Source organism: Oncorhynchus gorbuscha, linkage group LG10, assembly GCF_021184085.1.
Source record: "Oncorhynchus gorbuscha isolate QuinsamMale2020 ecotype Even-year linkage group LG10, OgorEven_v1.0, whole genome shotgun sequence".
Lineage (NCBI taxonomy): Eukaryota > Metazoa > Chordata > Actinopteri > Salmoniformes > Salmonidae > Oncorhynchus > Oncorhynchus gorbuscha.
This window is the reverse complement of record NC_060182.1, coordinates 21757008-21771441: the sequence shown is the minus strand read 5'-3', so window position 1 is coordinate 21771441 and position 14434 is coordinate 21757008. Positions and strand designations below refer to the sequence as shown.

At 41.4% G+C, this 14434-nt stretch overlaps 1 protein-coding gene across 2 annotated transcripts; it reads right to left on the bottom strand.

The window, feature by feature from the left end:
• Positions 1-666: 666 nt before the first annotated feature.
• On the bottom strand, positions 667-13750 carry LOC124045682 (transcription cofactor vestigial-like protein 4). Of its 2 annotated transcripts, none has more exons than XM_046365197.1 (6): positions 13469-13750; positions 12977-13129; positions 5375-5558; positions 3665-3890; positions 3452-3563; positions 667-3331 (listed from the first exon to the last, which is right to left on the bottom strand). In XM_046365197.1, the coding sequence occupies exons 2-6, from the start codon at positions 13056-13058 to the stop codon at positions 3126-3128; spliced, it is 810 nt and encodes a 269-aa protein (XP_046221153.1). In that variant the 5' UTR covers positions 13059-13129; positions 13469-13750; the 3' UTR covers positions 667-3125. The 2 variants fall into 2 exon arrangements, with proteins under 2 accessions (XP_046221153.1, XP_046221154.1); XM_046365198.1 differs by having other exon boundaries at positions 5375-5540; positions 13469-13748.
• Between the last annotated feature and the right edge of the window lie 684 nt (positions 13751-14434).

The window sequence follows — 14434 nt, the reverse complement described above, 5'->3', positions numbered from 1 at the left end:
CTCTGTGGCCTTTGACTTTCCACTGACTGACCACAGCTCCCCCAACGCAGTTCTCCTCTGACATTTCTAAATAAGCAGCAGCATTATGACGTTTGCCAACAGCCTGATGGTCAAATGACAGGGTTGTGATTGGACCAGCATCAGCCTCCAGACTTCACCATGGGCTGATTCTACTCGTTAATACTGTTGCGGACCAAACAGGCCTAAAACACCCTAGAAACTCCTGCCTTCAACTGCCCCATCCCACTGGCCCAATTATTCATGTGCATTAGATACATTTCTCTTCTTCTTGATGTTCAGACAAGGGACTTGCTTTGGAGATTTATGTTCAACTTCCTAACATTATTTCACTGAAGAGGCTTTTAAATGATGGGGGTCTCTTGTTTAGACAGAGATAGTGTTTAAGACAGAATGATCATCCCTCTCTGACAGCACTGAGAAACAACAATCACACAGCACAGCTGTAACTAGTTACTGTATGTTACCACCACACCCATGAGGCCAAATACAACTTTATTTATAAAAAGTAAACCCAGAGCTCCCTCTGTGGCTGGTTTCATGGCAATGGGCTGGGTCCTGTGCAAGATGTATAAATGGCCTCAAGTCTGAATCACATTGTTGGACAAGGTTTGGTGACCCAAAACAAACAACATTCACATACTGGACTGTGATAGAGCATTTAAAGTTTATTTAGGACAAATCAAGTTTTTTTTAAAACAGTGGTATATTCTTCTGGAGAAATAAGACCAAAAATGAACAAAATACAGATTAACAAACCGTCTAAGGCAATGCAGTTTCCCATGTTAAGAGACAAGTGGAGGAGTTAGTTCCTGCAACTTGTTTAGAGGCACAAGCAGTCAAATACCAATTAAATAACATTGGAACATTAAACCCCAACATACCACTGAGATTCAACTTGTGATAAACCCTTACAGTTGCACTGCGGTACAGAAACAAGCAGAGAACCTGCAGCAGTAATGTCACCCTGACATCACGCCAAGAGAGCCTTATTCTTAGAACGACTGGTGTTCCTGCACTTATCAAACCTCAGACAACTCTGGAAAAAGATCAACTTTTTTGATAGATACAAATTCATGGTTAGAGGATCATGAATATCCAATGGCTACATATCATGAGTACATTGTTCTGTTAAAAAAATTCTCTAGGATCATTACGCACGGCGCAATGATAGTCTTTCGATATCAAAGTAAAAAATAAAACGGGAATATGAGTTTATATAGTCATTTTCAAAACAGTGTAGAATATAGGATGCAAGTAAATATAATATAATTTTTTTCACAAAGAGCTGACTAAAACAATCTCAATGCACTATACAAATTTTCTATCAGTGTTAACTCATATGTTTACTAAAGGAAAACACTACAGAAAGGTCATTCATCCTCAAACTGCCTCTATAAAGTACTTTAGATGTTCTTCTACTCCCCTTGATTCTGTTCATGTTTTTTAAAGTCCCATACAGTTTACACTATAGAAACACCACACATGTAGGAGAACCTATCCCTCTTTCCTCAAAGCTTACTCTTACCAGATCTTATTGTAGACAACAACAAAAATATTAAGCTGGGTAGTGATGGTGGAATGTTCATGCCAAGGCTTTCATTCAAGGCCAGCCATGATACATGTGGGTAAAGTCATCAGCATTTTCATTTAGGGGAAATAAACATTACACTTTCCAAAGTGAAGAATGTCAAGTTAGACATGCTCATTGAGAGTCAATTTAACAAAAGAAAAGTTAGTCAAAATGTATTCAACAGTATTCAACTAAACATCAGATTGGAATAAATAAAACCACAACTAACGGCATTATGGTGAAGATAGTCAACTCTAAAACAGGACTGGTCTACATGTTAAATGTTGACTATTCAGTCATGCGTCTATGCCAAAGCATCCCGTACCAACCACATAATAACAACGTAGCCTATTATACTGCATTCAGACAGCCTTGCCAGAGGCTGCGATTTGTAGATGGATGCTAGTGTATACATATTCTAATGAAAATCACATACAAAAAATATATATTGAGTACGACTGTACCAGCAGTAAGTATTTCTAAAATGGTTACTGACAAAAATAAATTCTGAGGGTAAATAGAATAGAATAACAAGGCTTATTATAATAGATACCAGCTATTTGAAACATGCACCTATGTAAGCAGAATACTATAATTATTACTAACTGTATCTACGAAATAAACTAGTGAGTACTAGAAGAACAAAAAGATAAAAACAAAAAATGTAAAGTTCACAAAAGAGAAAGTTAGTCCAGTTCTGAATAGTTGGAGAAAAAGAGAAACATTGTGACCAGAGGGAGACGAGAGCTTTGATGGCATTACAACTGTTAGTATTGTTTAAACAAACAAAAACGCACTCTTACAAATGTACTGTATGCTCCAAATGAAACAGATATGCTGTTACCACTACCTCAATCTAACACATAATAGTGCAATCAGAGCCGGCCTTCCTTTCCAACTAAAAACACAAACACAGGGTCACGTGGAGAGTTAACGGAGATGGCAGGAGGATGAAAACAGAAGAGAAGCAAAGCAGATAATGGCTTTTTGTTTGAAGCAGCAGGCAAGTTCTTTGGTTAATAAGAAAGGCATGAGGGAGTTAAGACCGAACAGTATGCCTTCTCAAAAGGCCAAATTAATTGGTCATTTTGGGAATCTCCGTCAGGGTAAGTGTTAAAAATATATAAAATGATACACCTCAAATAAAAACAAGCTGACATCAAGGCTGCCAATACGGGTCCTAGAGAGCTCCTCAAATGGATATTTCTGCTTTCAAAATGAAGAATTTGAACACTTTGACTCAAACCAAAACTACCCTATCTGAACAAATGTATCAAATCCCCCCAGATCGGAGTGTCAGTCAAACAATAAGAGCAGGGAGAACCCCCCAAGGTCTGTAAAAGGCCAGCTTTGGTGTATAATACAGTATTAAAACTGGAAATTCATTGTCTTGTCTAGCGTTGTTCTGAGCTCAGGGAAGTCAGGCTTGACAATGAATGGTATAGGGAGGTCAATCGGTGCACTTGTCTGATGCCACAGACAAAGAAATGGTTGTGGTTCACCATTCAACAGTGAGGGAGATCCGGCCAGTGTTTCAGGAGTTGGCCTCTGGACTGTGGGGGTGTCCCCCCGGCCCCTTGGACTTGATCTGGAGCCAGGTCTTCCCCAGGGCCTTGGCAAAGTGGTCGTCCACCGAGCCTGTGATGGACACAGAGTTGGAGACGGGCTCGGGCTCCTTGTAGTTCTTCCCCAGGCTGCGGCGGAAGTGCTCCTCGATCACAGGGTCGACCGCAGTGTTATCTGGGATTACAGAGGAACGGAGAATAAATCAACATGTTAAAGTGGTAACAAAGATAAAAATGATCAAATGTATGCACAGATTTATCACGTTAGTAAGGTAATGTGGTGATAAACATTTACCATCAGCCTTCCTCTGATCCATGGGTGGGCTGGGGCTGTGAGACTTGTGGCAGTGAGACAGGTTGCAATTGCGATTGCTTGCAGGAGCACAGGTGATCACAGAGGGGCGATTCTATAAGATATAAACAAACACGTTAGCGACACACAATACGAGACTGTATGTAAGGCGCAACTGACCAATGCGTGAATGTATTTCCGAATTGTCAGACTTACCTGTGGTCTGTCCACAGGGCCGGGCATGGCAGGCCTCTCTGTGCCACCCAATCCAGAGTCTATGCTGTTTTTAGTCAGAGCCAGAGGCTGGTCCATCGCATAGGAGGGGATGGAGGCATACAAGTGGTTGCCATGGAGGCCGTTGGAGGAGGAAGTGATGCACTCCACGGGGCTGTGGCCGAGGATCCAAGGGTCGTTGCGGTTGTCTCCGCCGGCAGGCTGTCCCCTTGTTAAAGAGAGGACAAGTGGCAGATTACCCCCGACAGCCAGACACAGACCACCAACTGCTCCAGTTATTCATAGGCCACTTTAAATCAACCCCACCTTAAAGTCAGGAGATTGGGCCTTACAGACTGTCACTTAATGAGGGTGCAGGGATTCATTGCAAGGAATTTTTAAAGAGCAGTACAGTGTTTACTTACGACACGCTTGTCTCTTCGGTACATGTAACTACGCTGAACAAGAAATATAAAAGGGAACATGTAACGTGTTGGTCCCATGTTTCATGAACTGAAATAAAAGATCCCAGACATTTTCCAGACGCACAAAAAGCTTATTCCTCTCAAATTGTACACACATTTGTTTACATCCCTGTTAATGAGCCTTTCTCCTTTGCCAAGATAATCCATCCACCTGACAGGTGTGGCATATCAAGCTGTTTTAACAGCATGATCATTACAAAGGTGCACCTTGTACTGGAGACAATAAAAGGCCACTCTAAAATGTGCACTTTTGTCACACAACACAATGCCACAGATGTCTCAACTTTTGAGGGAGCATGCAATTGGCATGCTGACTGCAGGAATGTCCACCAGAGCTGTTGCCAGATAAATAAATGTTCATTTCGCTACCATAAGAACGCCAAATTAGGGAACTTGGCTGTACGTCCACCCAGCCTCACAACCACAGATCACGTGTATAGTGTTGTATGTGCGAGCCGTTTGCTGATGTCAACGTTGTGAACAGAGTGCCGCATGGTGGCGGTGGGGTTATGTTATGAGCGGCAGGCATAAGCTACGGACAACGAACGCAATTGCATTTTATCGATGGCAATTTGAATGCACAGAGATACCGTGACGAGATCCTGAGGCCCATTGACATGCCATTCATCCGCAGCCATCATCTCATGTTTCAGCATGAGCTGAAGCTGAAAATGTCCCAGTTCTTCCATGGCCTGCATACTCATCAGACGTGTCAACCATTGAGCACGTTTGGGATGCTCTGGACTGTCGTGTAAGACAGCATGTTCGAGTTCCCACCAATATCCAGCAACTTCGTACAGCCATTGAAGAGGAGTGGGACAACATTCCACAGGTCACAATCAACAGCCTGATCAACTCTATGTGAAGGAGATGTCGCGCTGCATGAGGCAAATGGTGGCCACACCAGATACTGACTGGTTTTCTGATCCACGCCCCTACAGATGCATATCTGTACTCCCAGTCATGTGGATTCCATAGATCAGGGCCTAATGAATTTCAATTGACTGATTTCCTTATATGAACTGTAACTCGGTAAAATCTTTCAAATTGCTGCATGTTGTGTTTCTATTTTTGTCCAGTATACATGCACACTCCTCGTGTGTACAATATTTATTTGATTTTCATGCCAGCAAATGTTTGGATGCCTTTGACATTAAAATATTGTAATGTAAAAAAAAATATTTCAAAGTACGTAACGATAGATTAAGACAGACATGTTTATACTTACAGTTGAGCAGCAAACAGTCGACTCATTTTGGTCATGTGGTTGTTGTCACAGTCAACGCAGTCGTCTACTTGCTCCTCGCCATACTTCCTTTTGCTGGGGCAGATGGGGGGAGGACCGGTCCTCATGTTGGTCATTGGAGAGGGCAGCGACGGCATCCTGGACTCACCTGTGAGAGAAGATTCAGCTGTAGAGAACACTCTGTTTATACTTTGCATGCAAACCAAGGTGGTCATGTCTCAATAATGTAGAACTACCGAGTATTCAGAACATTTTCAAACACTAAATCAGTAATACTAGGAGTTTGCCATGCTCCCCCACGTGATCTAGTTACCTGCTGTGACCATTACCTGAGAAATGGGGACTACAAAAGGTTTAGTCGATTAAACTCAAATCCACGATTTACGGGAGTTGAGAGGAAACTAGTGTGGGGGGACTGGAGCTCCGACGTTTTATCAGAAACGACTGGAGCTCCGACGTTTTATCAGAAACGACTGATTTACGCACCCAAAGAATAGCCCACAATTACACACATTGTTCTGTGTAATCGCGGGATATTCTTTGGGTGCTGAAATCAGTAGCTAGTTTTTGATAAAAATCTTAAATAAATGTGACATTGGAGCTCCAGTCCACCCACAGTAGTCGCCACTCAAATCCATTGTAAATCGTGAAATTGAGTTTAGTCGGCTAGACAAGGTTTAGCTTTATCTTGTCTGTCAAGCCTTGTAGTCACACTAGCGAGGTTTCCATCCAATTGGTGACAAATTCATGCAAATATTCTAAAAAATGGATTAATAAAATATGCAAATTCTCCTACCAGAGATGTGTTTCCATCAAAATGACTTGTTGCGGATGACGTGATGACATAGTGCACGTAAATATGTTCTGAGCTTAAATTGCTATTTACCGAATACAAGTTAAATGGGTTTCCATCTCATTTAAAAATATCTATATATTTTACCCCCAATTTCGTGGTATCCAATTGTTAGTAGTTATTATCTTGTCTCATCGCTACAACTCCCGTAACGGGCTCGGGAGATACGAAGGTCAAAAGTCATGCGTCTTCCAAAACACAAACAAGCCGCACTGCTTCTTAACACAGAGTGCGTCCAACCCGGAAGCAAGCCGCACCAATGTGTCGGAGGAAACACCGTGCACCTTGCGACCTTGGTTAGCGTGCACTGCGCCTGGCCCGCCATAGGAGTCGCTGGTGCGCAATGAGACAAGGATATCCATACCGGCCAAACCCTCCCTACCTAACACAGACGTCGCTAGGCCAATTGTGCGTCGCCCCACAGACCTCCCGTTTGCGGCCGGCTGCGAACCCAGAGTCTCTGGTGGCACAGCTAGCGCTGCGATGCAGTGCACTAGACCACTGCACCACCCGGGAGGCCCTGGGTTTCCATCTCATTTTAAACTGGTTTTGTCACAAAAGAAATGTGCGTTATACACTGAGTATAACAAACATTAGGAACACCTTCCTAATATTGAGTTGCACCCCTACCTTTTGCCCTCAAAACCTCCATTCGCTGGGGTATGGACTCAACAACGTGTCAAAAGTGTTCCACGGGGATGCTGGCCCATGTTGACTCCAATGCTTACTACAGTTGGATCAAGTTTGTTGGATTCCTTTGGGTTTTGGACAATTCTTGATACACACAGGAAACTGTTGAGCATGAAAAACCCAGCAGCGTCGCAGTTCTTGACAAACCGGTGACGCCTGGCACCTACTACCATACCCTGCACTTAAATCTATTGCCTTGCTCGCTCTGAAATGACATACATACACAATCCGTCTCAAGGCTTAAAAATCCTGCTTTAACCTGTCTCCTCCCCTTCATCTACACTGATTAAAGAGGATTTAACAAGTGACATCAATAAGGGATCATGGCTATGTCATGGAAACCAGCAAGTGTTCTTAATGTTTTGTATACTCAGTGTATATCAAATGTGCCCACTCTAGTATTGGCTCTAGCCAACAGCTTGCAGATATGGAACGCTGAGTGGGTCTTCGCTTGTCAAAGAATATATACACGTCAAATTATACTATTTGACGCGTTAAATAAGCTTTTAATTTGACCCGTGAAATAACACGATTCTATTAGAGAATGATGTGTGTGCTGAATTTGCACGTGCAAGCCAAGCACCACTACTACTATCAGTAGCACTGTCAAAGATGTACATAAGAAGTCTGTAAACGAACACACACCATACACGAACGATGTGTTTACAATACCACGTTGGTAATAAGGCATTTGTTCGACCGCTTTAGCTTGGTACCCATGTAGCACCAGCACAACTAGCATGAAAACAATGAGCAGTAGAAACCGCAGTCATTTTCATTAATCTTAGAAATTATTTAGGCATCCTTGTGAGTCAGTAATAGCTAGGTAGCCACTTGTTGTTCACCTACTGAAACTGAACTCCCTTTTCAGGACCCTGTCTTTCAAAGAGAATTCATTAAAATCAAAATAACTTCACAGATCTTCATTGTAAAGGGTTTAAACACTGTTTCCCATGCTTGTTCAATGAACCATAAACAATTAATGAACATGGACCTGTGGAACGGTCGTTAAGACACTAACAGCTTACAGATGGTAGGCAATTAAGGTCACAGTTATGAAAACTTAGGACACTAAAGAGGCCTTTCTGCTGACTTTGAAAAAGAAAGATGCCCCGGGTCCCAGCTCATCTGCGTGAACGTTCCTTAGGCATGCTGCAAGGAGGCATGAGGACTGCAGATGTGGCCAGGGCAATAAATTGCAATGTCCGTACTGTGAGACGCCCAAGACAGCCATACAGGGATACAGGAAGGACAGCTGATTGTCCTCACAGTGGCAGACCACGTGTTAACACCTGCACAGGATCGGTAGATCCGAACATCACACCTGCAGGACAGGTACAGGATGGCAACAACAACTGCCCGAGTTAAACCAGGAATGCACAATCCCTCCATCAGTGCTCAGACTGTCTGCAATAGGCTGAGAGTGGCTGGACTGAGGGTTTGGCTTGTAGGCCTGTTGTAAGGCAGGTCCTCACCAGACATCATCGGCAACAACGTCGCCTATGGGCACAAACCCACCGTCGCTGGACCAGACAGGACTGGCAAAATGTGCTCCTCACTGACGAGTCGCGGTTTTGTCTCACCAGGGGTGATGGTCAGATTCGCGTTTATCGTCAAAGGAATGAGCGTTACACCAAAGCCTGCACTCTGGATCGATTTGGAGGTCCGTCATGGTCTGGGGCGGTGTGTCACAGCATCATCGAACTGAGCTTGTGTCATTACAGGCCATCTCAACGCTGTGCGTTACAGGGAAGACATCCTCCTCCCTCTTGTGGTAGCCTTCCTGCAGGCTCATCCTGACATGAACCTCCAGCATGACAATGCCACCAGCCATACTGCTCGTTCTGTGCGTGATTTCCTGCAAGACAGGAATGTCAGTGTTCTGTCATGGCCAGTGAAGAGCCCGGATCTCAATCCCATTGAGCACGTCTGGGACCTGATGGAAAGGAAAGGGTGAGGCTAGGGCCATTCCCCCAAGAAATGTCTGGGAACTTGCAGGTGCCTTGGTGGAAGAGTGGGGTAACACCTCACAGCAAGAACTGGCAAATCTGGTGCAGTCCATGAGGAGGAGATGCATTGCAGTACTTAACCTCTAGTGACACCCCATCCTGTGAACGGGACCGTTGTCATCATCTGACACCAATTAGCATAACGCAACCGACATAAATATTACTAGAAAATATTCCTATTCATGAAAATCACAAGTGAAATATATTGAGACACAGCTTAGCCTTTTGTTAATCACCCTGTCATCTCAGATTTTCAAAATATGCTTTACAGCCTAGACAAGCATTTGTGTTAAGTTTATCGATAGCCTAGCATAGCATTTTGTCCAGCTAGCAGCAGGTAAACTTGGTCACGGAAATCAGAAAAGCAATCAAATTAAATAGTTTACCTTTGATGAGCTTCGGATGTTTTCACTCACGAGACTCCCAGTTAGATAGCAAATGTTCCTTTTTTCCAAAAATATTATTTTTGTAGGCGAAATAGCTCTTCTTGTTCTTTGTTCTTGGCTGAGAAATCGCCTGGAAATTGCAGTCACGAAAACGGCTAAAAATATTCCAAATTAGCTCCAGAAACATGGCAAACATTGTTTATAATCAATCCTCAAGGTGTTTTTCAAATATCTATTCGATAATATATCCATCGGGACAATTAGTTTTTCAGTAGGACCGATTGGAGTAATGGCTACCTCTATATTTTACGTGAGAATCTCTCTGGGAGCATCAGGTAACCACTTGCGCAGTGTAGCCGCCTACGGGTATTCTTCAACATAAATGCGTAAAACTACGTCACAATACTGTAGACACCTTCGGGAATACGGAGAAAGAGTAATCTGGTTGATAGCCCATTCACTGCTCAATAGGGTCACATTGGAACGCAGCGCTTTCAAAACATGAGGCACTTCCGGATTGGATTTTTTGCAACATCAGTTCTGTTATACTCACAGACAATATTTCTAAAGTTTTGGAAACTTTAGAGTGTTTTCTATCCTAAACTGTCAATTATATGCATATTCTAGCATCTTGTCCTGACAAAATATCCCTTTTACTACGGGAACGTTTTTTCCCCAAAAATGAAAATACTGCCCCCTAGTCAAAAAAGGTTAATGCAACTGGTTGCCACACCAGATGCTGACTGTTGCTTTTGATTTTGAACGCCCTTTTGTTCAGGGACACATTACTCAATTTCTGTTAGTCACATGTCTGTGGAACTTGTTCAGCTTATGTCTCAGTTGTTGAATCTTGTTATGTTCAAACAAGCACTCACACATTAAGTTTGTTGAAAATAAACACAGTTGACAGTGAGAGAACGTTTCTTTTTTTGCTAAATTTAGCTAGCCAGCTACTTAACCCGGTTGCCCAAAGCTAACGTCATAAGCAGCCAGCTAGCTTCATCTGGCTAGTGAGGCTCGACCAGACCGGGTTGTGGTGTGAAGCTAGCCACAATAAGGATTAGGCACAAAAGTGGAATTTGAGGTTTACCTTCAAAATAAAAGTAGCTCTTTGAAAGTGACACAGAAGGTTACAATTGGTGGAATCGTGACATATTTAGACTAGATAATGTTAAACAAGGTTGGAATGTAAAGCAATGAAATGGGGTATCAGTCTACTCGGTGACACCCACAGAACACAACTGTGAAGAGTTTATGCAAATATTAGCTTTGTAGCTCTAATCGTGGGACTGTGACTGTGTGAAATCACCTCCCCAGTCAGCCTATTGTGTGTATTGACATTCATTTTGCACTGTACAGCTTTACACAAGATATTTTTTCCCAAGGTCCTCCTCAGAGTTATCAGACTCCAAAATGCAGTATTATGTTTCCTCATGAATAGTGTTCAATGCACATAGTAGGTTGACAATAAATGTGGTTCAAATCACAAATCTTCAGATTCCCGCAATAAGAGCCAAGACGCTAATGCTATCTGGGTGTCAGAGTAGACTGATACCCCATGTCATTGATCCACAATCCATAGGTAAGGCTGTACAGTGAAATAAGTATGCCCCCCAATGAAATGCTCAAGTCTAATACATCCAGTGTGATTTCAGCAGATTTGTCAAATTTAAAAAATGTTATTTTACTGATTTTATATAACAACATTCCAACCTCGTTTAGCACGATCTATTCAATTATGTCATAATTCTACTATTTTGAATTCATTTGCATCACTGTAAATGACATACTTTTATTTTGAAGGCTAACCGCAAAGTCCACTATTGTCGCTAATCCTTATTATGGCTAGCTTCACACAGATGGGTCCAACCACCATTAATCAAACCAAAACTGTCTTGTAAATTGTGGTTATTTTAAATGATGACAACTAGCTATATCGTTAGCTAGCTAACTATTGCTACTGAAACAGATGATGTCGTGTTGCTATGTGTTTGGGGAAGAACATTGTTTTCACCCATTAGCTAGCTAGCTTTTTTTAAATGACCAGCACTGTAGGTGTGCGAGACAACTTTACCAGCGTCATAGCATAGGTATTGATGTATCCTTGTGACATGTGAAATACGAGTCAGTGTAATCAATGTGTAATAACTACGTAAAAAATGTATGAAATTATTATGTGACGTGCAGTCATATTCAGATCCTGATTGGTCAATAAGCTTATCTGGCACGTCAAATATTGTTGTTTGAAACGTATCTTTTTTGACACGCAAAGATCCAAACGGCGTTCCATACACTGATACAGTGCGGGTATAGCCTACGTGAGATTATTATGGACAAAAGAAAGACATTATTTTAATTTGTCAAATGGCTGCCAAGCATCGATCATGTTCACCACAATAAGACCCGGTCCTTTATTGGAAAGGAGAATAAAGATTATCACCTTACACTTTCACCACCCATTGAAGTTGAGAATTTGTTGTTAACTGACTTGCCTAGTTAAATAAAAGGTTAAATAAATGTTTTTACATAAAAGTTCATCAGAATTGATTTGATCTGTATCCTAATAAACTGCATGTGTTCCCGAGTTGTAGGACCACACAACATGCCATCGCGTGACTCCAAGTTTACTTCGATATGATGGTTATTATATCAACATTTTCACCGCCATTTCTCACATAATTAATTTTACAGACAATAAGATCCCACATTGTCATGCGTATTTTGTTTTACCGACACATTTACTGTTTCAATCATCAGGCCTGTCTTTACATGTTTTATCCGACATGTACTTTACTCGAATAAGAAGGTTGGATGGAAACCTGGTTAGAATTGTTTAGTGGTTACCAAACTAATCCAACACATTCAATTGTGCTTTTAATGCTAGTTAACTAAACACACGGTATGGTGATAATGGATTGATCAACAAATAATGGGGGAAGCCATAGCATAGATAGCTGGCTAACGTTAGCTAGCAGTGGTGTAAAGTAGCCTACTTAATTAAGTAATAAATACTTTAAAGTACTAAGTTACTTAAGTCGTTTTTTGGGATATCTGTACTATTATTACATTATTTTCACACATTTTACTTCATTACATTCCTGAAGAAAATAATGTACTTTTTAGGTAACTTTTTAACATTTTCCTGACATCCAAAAGCACTCGTTACATTTTGAATGCTTAACAGGACAGGAGAACACCCCTACTGCCCCTGGTCTGGCGGACTCACTAAACACAAATGCTTCCTTTGTAAATAATGTCTGGGTGTTCGAGTGTGCCCCGGCTATCAGTAAATTTAAAAAGACATTAAAAGAGTGCCGTCTGGGATGCTTAATATACGGATCGTTGGCTACTGTAGTTAGTTTATTGGCCTATTTATTGCATTATACCTCCTTACTACATTTGCACACACTGTATAGATTTTTCTATTGTGTTATTGACTACGATTGTTCATCCCATGTGTAACTGTTGTTTTTTCGCATTGCTTTGCTTTGGCCAGGTCGCAGTTGTATATGAGAACTTGTTCTCAACTGGCCTACCTGGTTAAATAAAGGTGAAATAATAGAATAAAATGAACGTTAGTGACTAACCATCAGCTATGATTAGGCCGATAACAGATTTAGCAAGCTATTGAAAATTAGTATCTTACCTTCGTAGTGTAGTCTCCCGATATTGTTGTTCATTTTGTCCAGGAACTGATAGTTCAACAGGTCCATTCTCGTGAAAACCATTTACTCGTACTGGCTACTTGCTAACATCAAAGTTAGCAGCCAGCTAGCCAGCTAGCCAGTAAGTGTCCGTCCTAGAATAGAAGATAAAATATTAGCTAGTAGCTAGCTAAGGTTAACCAACTAGCTAGCTAGGTAAAGATAACGTTCGATTACACGCGTTGTACCAAATACACAACATTGGCCAGCTAACGTTATAGCTAATAGTTTAGCAACCTCTATGAACTAGCTAGTCAATGCATCCATGTCAAATGGCCCTCTTCGCCTGTAAACATTGGATAACTGGCTAGGCTAGCTAGCTAACTACGTGGTAGTAAGCTACTAAGAAACTAAACTAGTACAAGCAGCTAAAGTTAGCTAAGAAGCTAACTCACTTTTTCAAAGTTGGTAAAAACCAAAAAATACAAACTTACAATGTGTTCGAGGTCCAGATCAGATGACCGATAGTCAAAACGAACTGTAGATAGATGTTCTGAAAATCAGTTGGCTGGCTCCATCGGTATTATATATTTTTTCCGCAAACAGTTTTCAGACAAAAGGGACGTTGCGCCACATCTCAGACTCAGCCTAGCTACACAGTGAAGCTGCTAACCAAGCTAGTTAGCTAGCCAACTACCCCTGGTGACTATCTTCTCTCCCACGACCCCATTCAATTTACTGCAAGGTTCTGTGCGTCAGGCCGGACTGAACCAAGGGGCCACACAAAGGGAGGACTTTGACAAGCAAGAGAGATGTACAATCTTCGGTAACGCTTCACTTAAAGCAAATAGAATATTTTTTCACTTGAAGCAAATATTTTTTTCTCCTGAGAGATGATTGTTTTTTGTATTTAGATTAGTGATAAACCTAGTGATTGTTGAGTTTCGACTTCTGGGGGGGAGCTGTTTTAAAACATTGTGTAATTTTCTATGTTGAGTGTTTACAGTGAATATTGAGCACACATTTTACTCTTAAAAATGTAATTTCTGATATAGGGAGTTCCCATAATTTTTTGGTGTTTCAAACATTTCGTCCCGCAATGGAAAATGTTAACCTCTGCTTTAACCTTTATTTTTTTTGTTTAAAATCATCTTTATTAAAGCTATTTTTAACATTTTACAAACATAATAGGTTCAACCATATAATTACAAATCTGTTTTCACATCAATACATGGGTTCATTATTAGGCTACTTAACATGATTTACATATTTAATATGGTCCATGTACGTTTTTTGTAGGTCAACTGTTTTTTTTGGACAGTAACCCGGCCTAGACTCCCCAAGCACATAGGAAGGATCATATTCTCTGGAAGGATAGCACCTTGAGAGGAACCAGACTCAGAGGGGTCTGCACTATGGATGGTATGCAAAAGCATTATCTAAACCCATTATAATCCTAT